Source organism: Pelobates fuscus, chromosome 8, assembly GCF_036172605.1.
Source record: "Pelobates fuscus isolate aPelFus1 chromosome 8, aPelFus1.pri, whole genome shotgun sequence".
Lineage (NCBI taxonomy): Eukaryota > Metazoa > Chordata > Amphibia > Anura > Pelobatidae > Pelobates > Pelobates fuscus.
The window spans coordinates 147184890-147205485 of NC_086324.1; the positions used below are offsets into that span (position 1 = coordinate 147184890).

The 20596-nt window shown below is 42.3% G+C and overlaps 1 protein-coding gene across 1 annotated transcript in view; it reads right to left on the reverse strand.

Annotated features, from left to right (window-relative positions):
* PDPK1 (3-phosphoinositide dependent protein kinase 1) overlaps nt 1–19458 on the reverse strand; it is a 54976-nt gene extending 35518 nt beyond the window's left edge. The window contains exon 1 of the mRNA XM_063430418.1: nt 19289–19458. Coding sequence (XP_063286488.1) covers nt 19289–19312 — 24 coding nt within the window. The 5' untranslated portion in view covers nt 19313–19458. The remainder of the gene's footprint in view (nt 1–19288) is intronic.
* Nucleotides 19459–20596: the final 1138 nt, after the last annotated feature.

A 20596-nucleotide genomic window follows, 5' to 3' on the forward strand; every position in this document is an offset into this window, starting at 1 on the left:
CTCAATGGACCAGCATACGATATTAGATGACCCAATAAAGAAAGCTCCAAATTTAGCAAGTATTTCTCCTAGAAAGTATTCAAAGGAAATGCCATCTGACATTCTTTATTACAAAAAATATTTATGATGATGGCACTCAACAGGAAAAAAAAAAGGTGCTGGTATCAAGTTCCCCCTACAATCCAACCTCCAAAATACAAAATCAATAAATAGGATATTTAGAGAGTTTGTTTTGCTGATGATATTATAGGCGCACAGATTAATTGTATTTTCTCCTTTTGAATGTACTATGAATACAGGGTCTGATTTTTCTTGTTTGGGATAATATTTCAATATAACAACTTGCTATATCCTATTTATTGATTCTAACATTCTTTATTAAACCAAAACAACAACAACAACAACAAAAAAAACATATGGAAAAATGGTACAAGACCTATTACATAACCAAAGCAAAAGGCACAAATAATAAATATATAGAATCAGGAAATCAGTTTGGCATCAGGCCTGACAACCTTGGTAGATCTTAATCTAGGGTTAGAGAGGGAGTGAGCAGAAGCAGAGTTCGAATTGTGCGTGTTGCATCAGTGCCGGTGTCAAAATGCCCGCTCATGATGTGGGGAGAGTCAAACTAGTGCACATGCGAGTCAGGATGACAGGCTGCCAATCAGGACTGTCTCTACATCAAGCACTGCTGTGGGGCTCATGTATGGCCTTAAAAATGCCATGAGTATTTTCCATCACTCCTCTTAACGCTGGCCTTTCAGAAGATCAGAAGGACTGAGGCAAAATCGTGTTTCATACTGAAAGACCGTATGACATGACTGGCCTGTGTGGCTCTGGTTTTCCCAATGAAGTTGCTGCTACCAGCATACATCTTTGTGAGGTTATATCATGGTTTCTTCTAAAGGTTCAAAAATAGAAGTGAGCAGATCATTACGTGGGAATCTAGACTGGGATACACCTATCCCATTAAATAGTATTCCAGGATACCAGGTTCTCATAGGATATCTTAACCCTTACAACTTGCTGTACCCTCACAATGCTGGGAAAAGGAATCGGAGCCTTTATGGCAAAAAGGAAAACCACAACAAGGAGAATGAGGGACCACTAGAGAGATAGGAAGAGACGAAAAGGATAGTGCTACAACAATGATCAGAAGGACCACGCAGGATGGACAAGTTTAAACCAACTGCAGCTAGAGCAGAAAGGGCATGCTAAGAAAAGGGAGGAACAGAACAGAAGGATAACAATTTGAAAAGTGTGTGAAGTGACACTTTCAATGAAGACAAAGAAAAAAACAAAATAAAGAGGCTGTAAATAAAAAGGCTTATGGTGAAGATAGGAAACATAAGTAGAATAACATGCACAGGAAGAAAGAAAAATTACGGTAGACTTAATATAGCAGGATTTCAGCTTCAGAGGTTACTCCACGAGCATTTAGTGAGCATAATCTTTGGCAGTGCACTTTTATGCTTTGTATAATTTTGTGTTTAGTAATCCCATTATAAAATATTCAACTTTCGCACTGACTTCCCTTTGCAAGAAGAAAGCTTGCATAATAGGCAATTATAATCATTCATTAATCAGAAAGGAAAATAATTGCGGCTTAAGAGTTGGAAAAGAAAAAAAGTAAATCAATCAACTACATAAGAAAACGAATAAAAGATTTTTTCATTCCCAGGCATGTCATTGTGCACAAAGCATTTTATTCACATGTTTAAGTTTCCTGTTTTCACTTTCAGATCAGTAGCTGAGCTGTTGCAAACAACCAGCCATTGTCACTTAGCTTTCACAATTAAAAAAAAAAACCACAAAAAACATTTGGTTTACAAGAAAACAGAGGCAACAGTTGTAATGACTTAAAGCATGTGCACTTTTTGCATGTTCGTTACTGGATAATAGGAATATGTAAGAAAAATGTAAACAAATATGACAACAATTCTATAGTATCAGATACAAAGGACCAAATGGACAACGATAGGCATCCAGACCACTTCAACTCAATAAAGTGGTCTGGGTGCCAGGTCCCCATAGTTTTAACCCTGCAGCTGAAATGATTACACTGCAGGGCTAATCTAGCCTCTCGTGGCTGTCTCCCTGACAGCCACGAGAGGTGCTTCCGCGATTTACACTGTGTAAATCGCACTTATTTGACGCTGGACATCCTCACGGAGTCCAATGTCAAAAAAGATCCACATAGGAAAGCATTGAGTAATGCTATCCTATGGGCGGGTTTGAATGCGCGAGAGTGCCTGTGGCCATGCATGTGCATTCGGCTCCACCCGGAAGCTGACTTAGATGGAGAAGTAGAAGTCACCAGTGACAAGGGAGCCCGGCGCTGGATTAAGGTAAGCAAATAAAGGGATAACCATTTATTCGCCGCGGAACAGGCCATAGTCACCAAAATGGTGACTAGGTCTCAATAGCGTTAGGAATACATATTTGTATTCCCAACGCTATAGTGTTCCTTTAAAGAGAGTGCTTTGAAAATTCCTATAGTTGGATTTTGATAGTTTTGTCTGGAGCCAGGTTTATCACACTCCACAGAAAAACAAGGTTAGCTCCAAAAGCTATTTCTTGAGCCTTTTCAGAACAGACGTTTTGAGCACTGTGAGACTGTAGCTACCAATTGACTAACTGCTCGGTAGTGCTGCGATACCGAATTATCACACAATGGCTGGTAAAACCAGAAGGTTGTCGGTTTCCCAAGGTCTACCAGTATTTGTGAAGCCTGCTTTAGGTATGTTGATAGCTTGATGACAGTGTGTTCTGCACAAAGCGGCTAACTGTATAGTTTGTTTTTGTCACGACAAGATGCTTTCGAACTGCAAGTACCAGTTGGTATAACGGACACCTATATTAGAGTGACAGAATTACATTACACCATTTTGACTTGAAATATCCAATACAAATATTATATAATATACTTACATCTAGCTTAGCAGGAGGACCATATTTATAGCATCTTGTCATCAAACTGGACAAATACAGATATACACCAAGCTATCTTTCGTCAAAACCATTGTGACAGTTCTTCCACTGCCTGCAAGAAATGTGTTAAAATGGTGTCTACATACTCATGCAAATATCATTAACCCCTTCAGGACTGGACTGTTTTGGCTATGTTGTATGTTAAGGACCAGAGCTGTTTTAACACTTGTGTGGTGTTTGTGTTTAGCTATAATTTTCCACCCTCTCATTTACTGTTCCCATACAAATTATATATTGGGGTTTTTTTCAGAACAAGAAGGGCTTTCTTTACATACCATTATTTGTATTACGTCATAATTTACATTAAAAAAAAAAAACATAATAAAATATGGTAAAAAAAAAAAAAGTTTTTTTTACTTCTACTGGAAAAGTCTTACTCATCTACAAAAGCTAATGAAAAACTGCTATAAATAGATTCAAAATGTTGGCCTGAGTTTAAAAACACCCAGTGTTTACATGCTTTTTTTTTGCAAGTTATAGGGCTGTAAGTACAAGTAGGATATTGCTGTTTCAAAATATATATTTTTAAATATTTATCAATAGGGACATTGTAACACTGTTATCTGTCATAAATCTCTGAAACACACCTCACATGTACATTTTTTTTTTAAAGTAGACAACCCAGGGTATTCAATATGGGGTATGTCCAGTCTTTCTTAGTAGCCACTTAGTCACAAACACTGGCCAAAGTTCGCATTTATATTTGTGTGTTAAAAATGCAAAAAACTATTATGAATGCTAACTTTGGACAGTGTTTGTGACTAAGTGGCTACTAAAAATGACTTAACATACCCCATTTGCAATACCTTGGGTTGTCTTTTGCAAATGGTATGCCATCATGTGGGTAATTCTCATTCCTGGGCTACCATACACTCTCAAATGCGACATAACTAACCTGGCAATTTTCAATGTGAAAAATATTTGAAACTGTAACTTTCAAAAACACTATAAAACCTGTACATGGAGGTACTGTTATACTCAGACTTCGCTGAACACAAATATTAGTGTTTCAAAACAGTAAAAAACATATCACAACAATGAGATCATCAGTGAAAGTGTTGATTGTGTGTGAAAAATGCAAAAACATCACTTTCACTGACAATATCACAACTGTGATATGTTTTATCGCTTTGAAACACTAATATTTGTGTTCAGCGAAGTCTCCCGAGTAAAACAGTACCTCAAAGTACAGGTTTTAGGCGTCATAAAAAGTTACAGAGTTAAATACAGTGCTAGAAAATTCAATCCTCTGGACTTCCGGCCTGGGTTGTCAGGCAGGTCCCTCAAATTGCAATTAATAAAATTACTTATGTAACGATATTACATAAAAATGCACGTAGAATTTAAAAATATATACATATTTATATATTTGAAGTCTACGTGTATATTTATGAAATATTTGAAAAAACTGGAAATGACCGCACTCAAAAGGGACTTAATAAAGATTATAATACAACATAACTTAATTTATATAATTAAAAAATCATCGATGTTTCAGCCCCAATACATGGGCTTTTATCAGGATGGCAATAAACCTAAATAAATAAACCTTTATTGCCATCCTGATGAAAGCTCATGTATTGGGGCTGAAACGTCAATGATTTTTTAAATGATATAAATTAAAAGTTATGTTGTATTATAACCTTTAATAAGTCCTTTGAGTGCGGTCATTTCCAGTTTTTCATCTGATGGGGGTGCTAATTGCCCATTTTAGGCATCCAGACCACTTCAGCTCATTGATTAGAGCTGCAATGTAAAACATTGCAATTTTAGAGAAACTGCAATGTTTACATAACAGCACTAAGACAGCCTTTAGTGGATTTTACTGTACTTTGGGTCGCCTGACATCCTCACACTCTGCATGAGGACATCCAGCATCCGTAAAAACTCCATAGGAAAGAATTGCGTCAATGCTTTCCTATGTCGAGGGCCTAATGCTCTTGCTGCACATGCACATTAGCACCCCCATCAGATGATGTTGGAGGAGGCAGAGTGGCAACTTCGTGTCAAGGGACATTGCGATTGTAAACGGGTAAGTGACTTAAGTTTTTTTTTTTGGTTGTTGTTACTAAAATTACTTTTCTTCAGTCCAGAGATGCCATAGCCACAAGTGTCCTGCTCAGTCTCTGGTCTGCCTTGCTTGGGGAAACTTTTCCTTGTAAGGTAATGCTCGACCTTGATGCCAACATCCGGGCTTCATTGTAAGCACAACATCTGAATTGGCTAAAGAGTAACCACAGCACAAAACACATTTGTGGTTTCTATACTGGAAAGCAGGAGAACCACCTGTAGGTTTATCCTGCCCTCCCTGTCAGTCTGTTATTATGCATAAGAATCTATAAGAAAGCATTAGAAATGACTGTGAAATACTTTTCTCCCACTCTATAAATTCACTAGATATTTTGAAGATGTACCTTTCATAGTACACACATTAAATTTACTATTAAACAGAGGTGTACCAAGTAAAACAGAGTATCAAGCCCCACCACAAAAAATAAATAAATGTTTCTTCACCAGCCCCAAAACCAGTTTTTTTTAGTTAAATTACATTATATACTGCCATTCATATTCACACGTACTTTGTACATTGATTTACACACATTCATATACAGATACACTGATATAAATAGACACATGAAAAGATTCATATACACACATATAATTATATCCATACGCATACTTAGATTTTAAAAATCAGTTCAGAGTGAACCCAGCAGCCCCCTTGGTGTTCCGCATCGCAGCCACTTCAAACAGCGGCAGAGCAGGTACCTGACGCACGGTAGGCTTGTGAGCACCCCCCCATCCATCCATCACCTGGGGTGGATCACACCCCCTCTCCGCTCCCCCCAACCATGCACACTATAATGCAGTTTAGTTAAAATACATAAATATCAAAAAAGGTAATGGTTAACAGCTAACAAAAAATTAGAATTATAAAATTTACATGGCCATGGAAGAGTTTATTCACTAAACATTGAATTGTAAAGAACTGAAAACAGGACTCGAACATTTCGCCGGCTGTGCCAATTTAAAGGAATTCTCCTAAACTGCTATAGATATAATTTGGCTATTTTAGCCTAAAATGTGTTAGTCATTTCTAAATTCACTGTAATTCACTGTTAAAGGATCACTAAAGGGTCAGGAACACAAACATGTATTCCTGACCCTATAGTGTTAAACCCACTATATGTAGCCCCCCTGGGCCCCTCATGCCTCCATAAATATAACAAAATCTTACTGTATTCAAGTCAGAAGCTGTAGATCTGCATGCTGTTTGCCTAAAAATATAAAAAATAAGCAGTCTGCTGACATAATCAGAAGTGGTAGCCTGATCCAATCACAATGCGTCCCCATCGGATTGGCTGAGACTGAAAAATCTGTGTTCACAGCAAAAAGCCTGAAGGTAATGATTCTACTCACCAGAACAAATTCAATAAGCTGTAGTTGTTCTGGTGACTATAGTGTCCCTTTAAGTGAGAGAGAGGGGAAAAAAAAACACCTTAACGTTTTATGCATTCCACTCACTTTGTTGTATTGTACTATACATAGAGAATATATCAATATCGTAACTTTTAAATTTGTAAAATTGTATTACTAACCCAGAAAAGACTATCATCAACAAATTTGTGGACAACAATTTCCCTTGAAATGTAAGAGGATATTACAACATCTTGTTAAAAAACAAAAAACGTGTCCTATAACATTACACTTTTACACAAATTATGTAACCTATGATTTGAAATAATCTAATTATTTCTGTACATATTGTACTTTTAAACAAGACAGAGGAAAAAATAAAATAAAAATCCCAACGAAAAATAACTACAAGTCATAACTGTTTCAGACACACTAGGGTGATTTCACAACAAGGAAATCAAATATAGAATCTGTTATACGTTTACTGTTCAAGCAAGCTTTATTTCAAAGCTTTCTCGGAAGTATTAGAAAGTGCTTTTTTGTTTGAAGCATACCAATATTCCAAAAAGGCAGATCTCTAGCACAAACTAAAAGACGTCAAAGTCATAGAACCTGTGCTTTGTGTGTGTTCTGCAACAACCTCAAGGGCAAGAAATAGTTCTGCCATAACAAATCAGCCTTTAAAGATGCCAAATCAAAAGTGATTATCCAGGTCATTTAATGATTGCAGGGCTAGAGAGAGCTGCCAATACTAAAAGCAGGATGGCACAGACTGCATTGTGCATGACGTAGCATAGGATCTTTAAAGGAAGAAAAACAAACAGAAAAAATAGAATATATATATATATATATATATATATATATATATATATATATTCATATTCTATTTATTTTTTATTTTTTAAGAAGACGGGAATTGCAAATTCATAAACATTTTACTTACCAAGGGCTAGTGGAAGCAAAACTCGAAATACTACGGATTTCAACCACACTATATGCTCTCTTCAATGATATGGCATAGAAGTGTAATCCAAATACATGAACTCTGGCTCTCTTTTCCTCCGATGGCTTGCTTATTTACAGAGGAATTAGCATAGCTGTATTACATGCTTCAAATACACTTATAATAAAATAAAAATATACATATTCCACCCGGCTTTATACAACAGTGTTATTAAAGAAGACAATGTGCTAAATGTGGTGCTGGGGAGAGATAGGGATTCTGTTATATTAAGGTTCATAAAGACTGAGGAAGGAACAGCCAAGCAGAGGATAGAGTATGCAAGGCAGAAGAATGTGGGAATGGAACAGAATTTTAGTAGAATCATGAGCAAGAATATAAGAAATATAGAGTCTTCAAGTAAAGCTACAGGATTTAGAAATACCATAATTTGTATGTAATTTATGAAGGATTCCAGGAATTGTATGGTACTCGAACAAGTTTAGGAATTATCAGTGATTCAGGCATTCTAAGCAAGTTAAGGAGGACAGTTGCTCCTAACCTCTTTTGGACCAAGGAAGACGTAAATAAGAGAAAATTAACAAGGTACACATATTTTGCTTTCTTTTAACCTTCATTAGAAGATTAGAAAGGACTAATTACTAGCAATCTTAACAAATCTTAACTATGGGTGCAGGGGATACTACTGGCTAAGCGAACTTATTAGCAGATTAGTTTTTATGAATTGCCAGATGAGAATCTTCTCGAACATCTAGCGTGCATTTGACCTTTCACAAACCTGAGGTATACGGTTTACTTTCTTTTTTTATTTAGAGATCGAAGGAGGTGATATTTTCATGTTACACATTCAGGCATGTTTTGAACCTCACAGAGGCAGCTAGAAAGGAGGTGCGTGATACAGGTAAATGCATATAGCTGCTTATTTCAAGCTGCCGAACAACCAGGAACCAGAATCAATGTCCCATGGCATCATGCTCTCTCCTAGTTGTCACAGTCCACATGCTCACAACTCAAGATTGAAGTGACACAATAGTTGCAAACTACTGGCTTAGAGAAGAATTGTGCAGAATAAGAGCAAAAAGGGTAAGTTATATATATATATGGACACAGGTTGGTGTACTGTGAAGTAGCCAAGTCATAAAAACACTGTCAATAGAGGGGGAAAATATTTTTTAGGAAGCAGGATGGCTGTGAGACTATAAAGGATTCGGACATTAACTTTGAGATTTGATAATAAACAGGGTGCATGGAATGTGTGTTGCATATTAGGAAAGCACACTGATCAGCCACAACATTAAAACCACCTACCTTATATTGTGTAGGTCCTTATCATGCTGCCATTTAAGTGGATGCATCGAGGCACGGACTCCACAAGACCTCTGGCAGCAAGACATTAGCAGCAGGTTGCTAGGTGGGGTCTGCGGGGATTGGATTTGATGTACGTACACATCTCACTCATGCTCAATCAGATTGAGATCTGGGGAATTTGGAGGCCGAGGCAACAAATGACATCTTTATCATGTTCCTCAAACCATTTCTGAACAATGCTTGCAGTGTTGCAGGGTGCATTATCCTGCTGAAAGAGGCCACTGCCATCAGGAAACACCACTGCCATGAAGGGGTGTACATAGTCTGCAAGAATTTCTAGGAAGGTTTGGCCACATGAATGCCAGGACCCAAAGTTTCCCAGCAGAACATTGACCAGAGCATAACACTACTTCTGCTGTCCTGCTTTCTTTCTGCTATCATCTCTTCCCCAGGTAAACCATGTACATGCATCCAGCCATCCACCTGATCGAAAAGAAAATATGATTTATCAGAACAGGGAACTTTCTTTCATTGTTTCATGGTCCAGTTCTGATCAACGCTTCCCCAATGAGGGCAATTTTGGAGGTGGACAGGGGTCATCATGGGAATTCTGATCGACCTGCAGCTACGCAGCAAACTGCAAAGTTATGTATTCCAATACCTCTATATCATGGCCAGTATTAAGTTTTTCAGCAATCTGAGTTAATGTAGACCTTCTGTGTGATCGGACCAGACAGTCTAGCCTTTGCTCCTCACAAGCATCAGTGAGGCGTTGGTGCCTATGACCCCCAACACCACTTCACTGGTTGTCCTTCATGGCCCCACTTTTGGTAGGTACCAACGACTGCATACCAGGAACACCCCCCAAAAATTTGCCACTTTGGAGGTGCTCTGACCCAATCATCCAACCATCACTATTAGGCCATGTCAAAGTTAGTTGGATCATTTTTTCTGCTTCTAGCACATGAAATACAAGAACTGACTGACCACTTTCTGCCTAATATATCACACATATTGACAGGAGCCTTTGTAACAATACAATCAATGGTATTTACTTCACCTGTCAATGGCAATAATGTTGTGGCTGATCAGTGCATATTTACAAAGGGATGGGAAGTTGATCATTGGAAAGAAGGTCAAGGCTCTAAAAACGTAGTATAGACAGACAATTACACAAGTGCCTATCGTTTCCTCTAGGTACAAAATAAGTGCATAACCAGGAACCTTAAAAGGGACACTCTGGTCATTAGAACAACTACAGCTTATTGTACTTGTTCTAGCAAGTATTCAATGTCCCTGCAGGCCTTTTAAAGGGACACTATAGTCACCTGAACAACTTTTGCTTAATGAAGCAGTTTTGGTGTATAGAACATGCCCCTGCAGCCTCACTGCTCAATCCTCTGCTATTTAGGAGTTAAATCCCTTTGTTTATGAACCCTAGTCACACCTCTCTGCATGTGACTTGCACAGCCTTCCATAAACACTTCCTGTAAAGAGAGACCTATTTAGGCTTTCTTTATTGCAAGTTCTGTTTAATTAAGATTTTCTTATCCCCTGCTATGTTAATAGCTTGCTAGACCCTGCAAGAGCCTCCTGTATGTGATTAAAGTTCAATTTAGAGATTGAGATACAATTATTTAAGGTAAATTACGTCTGTTTGAAAGTGAAACCAGTTTTATTTTTCATGCAGGCTCTGTCAATCATAGCCAGGGGAGGTGTGGCTAGGGCTGCATAAACAGAAACAAAGTGATTTAACTCCTAAATGACAGTGAATTGAGCAGTGAAATTGCAAGGGAATGATCTATACACTAAAACTGCTTTATTTAGCTAAATTAATTTAGGTGACTATAGTGTTCCTTTAATGTAAACACTGTCTTTTCAGAGAAGAGGCAGTGTTAACATTACAGCCTAGGGACAACTCTAGTGGCCACTGATCAGACGCCCATTAGATGTGCTTCCTGGGTCAGTGCTGCACAGCACGGACTTTCAGCATCTCCACACTCTGCATGGAGACGCTGATCTTTGCCCATAGAGATGTATTGATTCAATGCATCTCTGAGATGCTGATTGGCCAGGGGGCGTTTAGCTCTGCCCCTGGCCCGTCACCTTGGCTGAGATAACCCAAATTTATGATGTTAGCCAATACAATGCTTTCCTATGGGAAAGCATATTAATTGGCTGAGATAATCATTTCTGATGATGCCAGCCAAGGAGGGGGATCCGGCGTGGCACTGGAAGTAAGGAAAGAGTCAGGAATACCCTAAATAAATTCATTATCTATGGGTGAAACAGTGCTTCAGATGCTGTAGCTCCAAGACATACCTAATGCGATGCCTGATTAGACTATTTTAGGGAGAATAATGCAGTTGTACTATATTCCAGCTTCTAAAATACTCAGGTTAGCCCAATGACAAATGTTTGACGAAATGTTTTGCAGCTCTCTGGGACGTTGATATTCTACAATACTATAACCCAAAAAGCAGATAATGTAGACAATTACAAGTCCAGCAAGTATTAATTTCAGATCTTGGCACAATTCTTAATAAGTGAGAACTTTTTATTTTCTTAACAGATTCATGTTTGTAACCATGTGGTTTACAACATGAAGGTTCTTTGACTCACAACAAAAAAGGCAGACATTGTGGTATATGGTAAACCTGACCATCTTATTTATAGCAGACATCTGATTTCACATGACAAGCAAATTGTTTGTTATCAGAGTATTCAAATGTGTCAAACAATATGTTGGAAAATCCAATTTTTTTTTTTTTTAATCAGAACATCTGAATCTTATTTGTTCACTACCTTATTCTACCACTGCAAATTAGTTTATATTTTTTTTATTACTTTGCACTATTCAGCATATTCCCACAATAATAGTTATTTTGGTATTGCAATGTATCATAAAAACACAATGGATGTCACAGAATCCCACCAAATAAGGTGGGAGGTGTCTTTTAGGCTCATCAACACAACAATCTTTCAAAAGGTACACACGCCATGCCATGCATTTTGAATATATTCTGTACATCTTAGATTGGCTTCAGAAATTTAAACTGAAAAGCCAGCAAATATTTTTCTTTTCTTAAAAGGACGCTGTAGGCACTGTAACAGTTCATCTCATTGAATTGACTACAGTGTCTGGAGTGCCCTGTCACTATCCTTCCATTCAGTGTTAAACTGTTTAAATGCTTTATGAAAACTAATAGCAGCTCATCCCTCCTGTGCAGCTTGGGCTAACGAGGAAGCATTAGCCTGAGCAGCACTGAGCTGAGAGTGTCAGCTGACTACTTTCAGCCTATAACAGTGGCCACTTAGGTATGAGTTGGTATGGCTAGAAGGAAGTGTGTACTATCTGTCTTAGCCACACCTTCAGTAGGAGCATGGGCTATGGAGAATTATGGACTCTTTTACTGCTTGAAAGCTAAATGGAGGGATAGTACCAGGGGACTCCAGGCACAATAACCAATTTAAGGAGAATAGTTATAGTTTTTACACTGTGCCTTTAAAGGGGAACTCCAGTGCCAGGAAAACAATCCGTTTTCCTGGCACTGCAGGTCCCCTCTCCCTCCCACTCGCTGAAGGGGTGAAAACCCCTTCAGTGACTTACCTGAGGCAGCGACTATGTCCCTCACCGCTCCTCCCTCTGATTGCGTCGGCCGGTGGGCGAGACTGATCCCGCCCACCGGCCGGGGAGACCTAATACGCATGTGCGGCAATGCCGCGCATGCGCGCTCCCCATAGGAAAGCATTTCAATGCTTTCCTATGGGAAATTAGCGACGCTGGAGGTCCTCACACAGGGTGAGGACGTCTAGCGACGCTCTAGCACCAGGAAGTGTGCTAGAAACCAGGAAGTGCCCTCTAGTGGCTGTCTAGTAGACAGCCACTAGAGGTGGAGTTAACCCTGCAAGGTAATTATTGCAGTTTATAAAAAACTGCAATAATTACACCTGCAGGGTTAAGAGTAGTGGGAGTTGGCACCCAGACCACTCCAATGGGCAGAAGTGGTGTGGGTGCCTGGAGAGTCCCTTTAACTGGAACGGGTAATAAAGACTACAATTACACATACACACAGAAAAAAAATAGATTTGCACTCCAACTTACTGGTGTCGTTGCCCGGTGCTTGTCAGCAAACAATGTACAGATAGCGTAAAGATAGCACTCTCAGGACTCTCAATATGTAAAGTAAAACGTAACTTTTAATGACCATAGTAAAAGATTGACGTTTCAGTTTGCAACCCAAACTTTCATCAGGAACGATCAACATCCTGATGAAAGTTTGGGTTGCAAACTGAAACGTCGATCTTTTACTATGGACATTAAAAGTTAAGTTTTACTTTACATATTGAGAGTGCTATCTTTACGTACATACAATATATATATACACTTCAAGTAAAAAGTGATCAGCACATCAGATCCTGATGAAAGTTCCAAGAGGAACTGAAACGTTGATCTTTTAAATGGATTTCAATAAAATGTAAGTTTTAATCTGCTGAAGACCGAGAGTGCTGATCACTTTTTACTTGAAGTATTATTTTTCCCTGGATTACAAGCACCCGGCAAATAATCTATGAGCGTGAGTGCAAGGATACCCTGTTTTTCTTTCTCTCTAGCGCTCTCGCTCTAGCTCTAGCTCTAGCTCTCGCTCTCGCTCTAGCTCTAGCTCTAGCTCTATATCTATCTCAGGGCAATTCTATCCTTAAGGTTTACCAACTTCCATTAAGTTATTCTAAGCAGAAAGGAGATATTATCAGTTTACTCAAAGTTATGTAGAGTGGAAAAAAAGTATTTAGATCTTTTAAGAAACAACATTCTACTGTCATGTGACAGTGAACGAATATAAATTTCCAAATCTCTTTCCCCACTCTCCAAATTAGGCAACACAAGTCTGGAAAAAAAAACTGCCAGAATTTCAAAAGGCATAAATAAGTTATTATGGACATACGAAAATGTAGAATTTCAAATTTAAGGCCAAAGTAGCAGAGCAGAAAGTATAGCGGAGAGATTTTTTCCCAGTTCAGCTATTTGAAGATCACTTTGAATTCCCACTTCAGTGCATAACACTGACTAAATTTAAAAAAATAAAATAAAAAAAATAAATCAGACACAACGCTATCTAATTAAAATACTCAACCAAAAAGCCATCAGTAACGCATTAAGGCAAATGTACGGTAATTATTTTACTACCAAACAAATACATTTTCAAATTATTTTACCATGCTTCATTTCAGATTATGATTTAAGCAAGATATTCCTCCTACAAAACAAACCTACTTCTGCATTCTTTGCTGGAAAAATCATTGATTTATATCTCACACTGCATGCATTCACGAAGAAGCACTGATAAAGACGCAATTTCTCCAGAAGTAAAGAATTCTTGGCAAATTATTTTTTACTGATTAAAAAGTAGGCAGCTATATGATAAATAGCATTGGGAGTGTCCAATCATGGCTATCCAGCTGCTGAACAGTTACAGATAGATTTTGGGGGATCGGGGGTCAAACAATAGTTGAATTTTTTTTTTTTTTTTAATCTCTCTCCCATTTGCTCTTGCTTTGTCCCCCACCCTGAAAACTTAATTCCTGAATGAATAAGAAGTGGGAGGAATATATTGTATATATGCAGAGATAATAAAATGCATATTGTGGTGCTAATCTGTCAGTATATTAGTGGACGTCGCTTTTCCACGGAATGCAAGGGGGTTTATTAACTAAACACTGTATTGTGTCAAGTTGTTACCAACTGACAAATTTAGACTGAAAGACATGCATGTTAGATATACCGAAAAATTACATGAATGCTTCAAATACAGCCTCACATCTATTTCTGCTGTTGATCCAAAAGAAGGCAACCCCCCCCAAACAAACTAGAAAAAAAAAATTCTTCTTGATCCAAGAATGGCAGTGAGATTTCTCCATGGATACACATATATTAAATATTCTAGTATCCAAATGCCTGCAGTCATGTGAGAAATATATATATATATATATATATATATATATATATATATATATATATATATATATATATATATATATATGCCAAGTGCTAATCAGCAAAAGTATAGTTAATTTAAATACAGCACTCGAAAGGACTTTATATAGTGTAAAAAAAAATAAAACTTGGCTTTTATTCAGTAGATACCAGTAAAAAACACAACGTTTCAGTTCACCAAGAAACTTTAATCAGGATGGATATTTATTAATATTATGATGCGATCTATATTATGTAACAATATTTTTTACTTTTAAGGAAATACTGTAATTTTAATACATAGCACTGTACTTTTAATTTTACAGTATTTTTATCGTAAAGTTAAAGTAGGATAATCACACTATAGGTGAAGACAAGTGTATAAAGCAGATATAGCAGAACATGTAAACATTTATTATAATAAAAATTCTCTTTACATAAGTGCCAACATATTTTGCAGTGTTATACAAAAGGTGGGGGAAAGATACGCAACAATATAGACATATCAAGATCAATCCAAAAAACAAAAATCAACAAGACTCTCCGGTGAGCTTAAAACCTAGAATTCACAGCACTTTATACAAAGATTGATTGTGAGCATACAAACTAAATGTTACAATGGGTAAACGAGACTGGATTTAATATTATGAATTCACAGCACTTTATACAAAGATTGATTGTGAGCATACAAACTAAATGTTACATTGGGTAAATGAGACTGGATTTAATATTATGAATTATTTCATTAGAATAATAAATGTGAAAATGAAATAAATATATTTGTCAGAAGATACATGCAAATGCCACATCCACATTCCAAAACCTTGTGTACATACACAAGTAGTTACATGTTGCCGTAATTATACAAAACCCGGTTGTCTGTCATAAAAGTTGGAAGACGAGCTGTAAGCTAATAAGAATACATATTTTTGGGCACACAGGGCTCAAAAATTGCACGTTCTGTGAATGGCAATTAATTTATGAATGGTTTCTACAAACCAGAGCATAAAGTGATATGTAGCATTCAACACATTGCCAGGTTTAGCCACTCAGAGCAACTTCCTGTTTTGAGTTGACAGAAAAGGAACTAGTATGTTAGCTCAAACTCTGAATACACACACTCAACAACAAAAAATAGAAACTAAATTGCTTCACTATAACTAATGACATCTTGTGATTACCCAGCACAGTGTTAACTAACATTTGGTAACCTGGCTTTTGAGGACTAGCTCTCATCATCCACAGCCAGTCAAGTAGCTGACTGAGCATCGTAAGGAATGTAGTTCAAAACAGCTGGAGTGCCAAAGGTTAGCCAACTACCATGGCATTTTACCTACATAAGAAAAAAATAACTAAATAAACTTTATAGCTAGGCACAGCCCCCTTCCTCAGAGCTCAGGTACAAAGGTCCTAGGTAAAAAGACAAGACACAACAAAATGTGTACTTTTTGAACAAAAACATGTTTGCCTTTTACTCCCAATCCAATCATAAGCAAGTATAGTTTCCAGGACAAATATCACTTGAGTATGGTGATGGGAAATCCATAAAAAGTTCTGCCCAATGTGTAAAATGTATTTCAAGAAGAAAATTCATTAATTGTAGAGGAATGCCAGAAAAGCTACTTCTTACAAGAAAACAGATTCCATGTACATCAATGAGAGACACTATAGAGCAGCACTTTTCATGTGTTAGCCAGCAGCATAACAAAGTGGCACATGCCCTGAAAAATATGGTAAAACTGGCAAAGCACAGGGGAAGACAAGCCCCAGAGGTGGGTACTTTGCTGTGCTTGGGCTCTGAGGCAGTTGGATGAGCTATAAATGGGCGGTCAGTTTGCTGTAAGGCTATATGGTTATGGTGCGGGGCCCGGGGCGGCTGCGGTGTGGGGCCCGGGGCGGCTGCGGTGTGGGGCCCGGGGCGGCTGCGGTGTGGGGCCCGGGGCGGCTGCGGTGTGGGGCCCGGGGCGGCTGCGGTGTGGGGCCCGGGGCGGCTGCGGGGCCCGGAGCACAGCTGGGAGGTTATAATGTGGGACATCATGCAGGTTGGAAGGTTATAATGCGGGGCATGGTTGGACCAGAAGGTTATAATAGGAAGGCACAGTGCAGGCTGGAGAATTATAAGGTGGGGGCATGTTGCAGACTAGAAGATTATAATGGGGGGCATTGTGCAGGTGGGAAAGTTGTAATGGGAAGCATGGTCCAAGTTATGGGGGATTAGGGATGCATCTAAAAATTTTTTGGCCGAAAACAGGTCTAATTTGCCAAAATTAAAAAATAAATAAAAAAAATTGTTTTTTGTAGTGCATAGTTTAACAGACATGCTACAAGAACACTACGGGACAGGGAGAGAGAGAACACTACGGGACAGGGGAGGGGGGGAGAGAGAGAGAACACTACGGGACAGGGGAGGGGGGGAGAGAGAGAGAACACTACGGGACAGGGGAGGGGGGGAGAGAGAGAGAGAACACTACGGGACAGGGGAGGGGGGGAGAGAGAGAGAGAACACTACGGGACAGGGGAGGGGGGGAGAGAGAGAACACTACGGGACAGGGGAGGGGGGGAGAGAGAGAGAACACTACGGGACAGGGGAGGGGAGAGAGAGAGATAACACTACGGGACAGGGGAGGGGGGGAGAGAGAGAACACTACGGGACAGGGGAGGGGGGGAGAGAGAGAGAACACTACGGGACAGGGGAGGGGGGGAGAGAGAGAACACTACGGGACAGGGGAGGGGGGGAGAGAGAGAGAGAACACTACGGGACAGGGGAGGGGGGGAGAGAGAGAGAACACTACGGGACAGGGGAGGGGGGGGAGAGAGAGAGATAACACTACGGGACAGGGGAGGGGGGGGAGAGAGAGAACACTACGGGACAGGGGAGGGGGGGGAGAGAGAGAACACTACGGGACAGGGGAGGGGGGGGAGAGAGAGAACACTACGGGACAGGGGAGGGGGGGGAGAGAGAGAACACTACGGGACAGGGGAGGGGGGGGAGAGAGAGAACACTACGGGACAGGGGAGGGGGGGGAGAGAGAGAGAACACTACGGGACAGGGGAGGGGGGGGGAGAGAGAGAGAACACTACGGGACAGGGGAGGGGGGGAGAGAGAGAACACTACGGGACAGGGGGGGGAGAGAGAGAGAGAGAGAACACTACGGGACAGGGGAGGGGGGGAGAGAGAGAGAGAGAACACTACGGGACAGGGGAGGGGAGGGGGAGAGAGAACACTACGGGACAGGGGAGGGGAGGGGGAGAGAGAGAGAGAACACTACGGGACAGGGGAGGGAGAGAGAGAGAACACTACGGGACAGGGGAGGGGGGGGGAGAGAGAACACTACGGGACAGGGGAGGGGGGGGGAGAGAGAACACTACGGGACAGGGGAGGGGGGGGGAGAGAGAACACTACGGGACAGGGGAGGGGGGGGAGAGAGAGAGAGAACACTACGGGACAGGGGAGGGGGGGGAGAGAGAGAGAACACTACGGGACAGGGGAGGGGGGGGGGAGAGAGAGAGAACACTACGGGACAGGGGAGGGGAGGGGGGGAGAGAGAGAGAACACTACGGGACGGGGGGGGGAGAGAGAGAGAACACTACGGGACAGGGGGGGGGAGAGAGAGAGAACACTACGGGACAGGGGGGGGGGAGAGAGAGAGAACACTACGGGACAGGGGGGGGGAGAGAGAGAGAGAACACTACGGGACAGGGGAGGGGGCGCACGGTTGGAAGGTTACGCTGGGGCGCACGGTTGGAAGGTTACGCTGGGGCGCACGGTTGGAAGGTTACGCTGGGGCGCACGGTTGGAAGGTTACGCTGGGGCGCACGGTTGGAAGGTTACGCTGGGGCGCACGGTTGGAAGGTTACGCTGGGGCGCACGGTTGGAAGGTTACGCTGGGGCGCACGGTTGGAAGGTTACGCTGGGGCGCACGGTTGGAAGGTTACGCTGGGGCGCACGGTTGGAAGGTTACGCTGGGGCGCACGGTTGGAAGGTTACGCTGGGGCGCACGGTTGGAAGGTTACGCTGGGGCGCACGGTTGGAAGGTTACGCTGGGGCGCACGGTTGGGGCATGGTGTGGGCTGGAAGCGGTTTAGGGCTTGGGATTATTGTTACGATAGACATGTAGCATCCGGTGGTATCGCTGCCCCAGCAATAGTCCCGGTGCCCACGCCGGGGTGGGTGTCGGTATGCCCGGTGCCTGGGGAAGGGGGGTGTCGGTATATCCGCGGGGTGGGTGTCGGTATACCCGGTGTCTGGGGGCCGGTATACCCGGGGAGGGTGGGTGTCGGTATACCCGGTGCCGGGGGGGGGGGGTGGGTGTCGGTATACCAGGGGGGGGGGGTGGGGGTGGGTGTCGGTATACCCGGTGTCTGGGGGCCGGTATACCCGGGGAGGGTGGGTGTCGGTATACCCGGTGCCGGGGGGTGGGTGTCGGTATACCGGGGGGGGGGGGGGTCGGTGTACCCGGGGTGGGTGTCGGTATAGCCGGGTACACGCAGTGCTGCCTGTTACAGAGGGGAGAGGCCTGCAGCCAGCTAGCTCCTCCCTGGCCGGCCTGGCTGTGTCCCCGGCAGCCCATCGGCCCGGTGTATGTTGGTGTATGGCAGTGCCCCACCCCCGCCCCGCTCGGCGGCCCGCTCACCGCTTGGCTGGTGGTCCTAGCCATGGGCTTGTCTCCCTGTCCTCGGATGGCTGGGGGGAATCACACAGCCAGCAGTAATGGCCGCCCGCATCGTCTAGGGCTGACGTCACTCCACAACAATGTTCGTGGTGGTAGAGGGAGGGCTGGGGCGGCGAGCTGCCGGCCTGTGATTGGCTGACGGTGCCAGATCCCGCCCACCTCGATCTGTGATTGGATGAACGTGCTGCTTGTTTCCCAGAGGCCGCCCGCGCGCCTCCTCCCCCTCATTCACAGAAACAGCGACTGAGTGTTTCCTCCATTTCGGATCGAGTTCACCCCCAGCGCCGAGTACACCACCTACCGGCACCGAGTACACCACCTCCTCACACACATCGCCGAGTACAGACTGTGTGATATAGACTGCCCCCCACTGAATACCACGTATTGACACAGACTGCCCCCCACTGAATACCACGTATTGACACAGACTGCCCCCCCCACTGAATACCACGTATTGACACAGACTGCCCCCCCACTGAATACCACGTATTGACACAGACTGCCCCCCCACTGAATACCACGTATTGACACAGACTGCCCCCCACTGAATACCACGTATTGACACAGACTGCCCCCCCACTGAATACCACGTATTGACACAGACTGCCCCCCCCACTGAATACCACGTATTGACACAGACTGCCCCCCACTGAATACCACGTATTGACACAGACTGCCCCCCACTGAATACCACGTATTGACACAGACTGCCCCCCCACTGAATACCACGTATTGACACAGACTGCCCCCCCACTGAATACCACGTATTGACACAGACTGCCCCCACTGCATACCACGTATTGACACAGACTGCCCCCCCACTGAATACCACGTATTGACACAGACTGCCCCCCCACTGAATACCACGTATTGACACAGACTGCCCCCCCACTGAATACCACGTATTGACACAGACTGCCCCCCCACTGAATACCACGTATTGACACAGACTGCCCCCCACTGAATACCACGTATTGACACAGACTGCCCCCCCACTGAATACCACGTATTGACACAGACTGCCCCCCCACTGAATACCACGTATTGACACAGACTGCCCCCACTGCATACCACGTATTGACACAGACTGCCCCCCCACTGAATACCACATATTGACACAGACTGCCCCCCACTGAATACCACGTATTGACACAGACTGCCCCCCCACTGAATACCACGCATTGACACAGACTGCCCCCCCACTGAATACCACGTATTGACACAGACTGCCCCCCACTGAATACCACGTATTGACACAGACTGCACCCC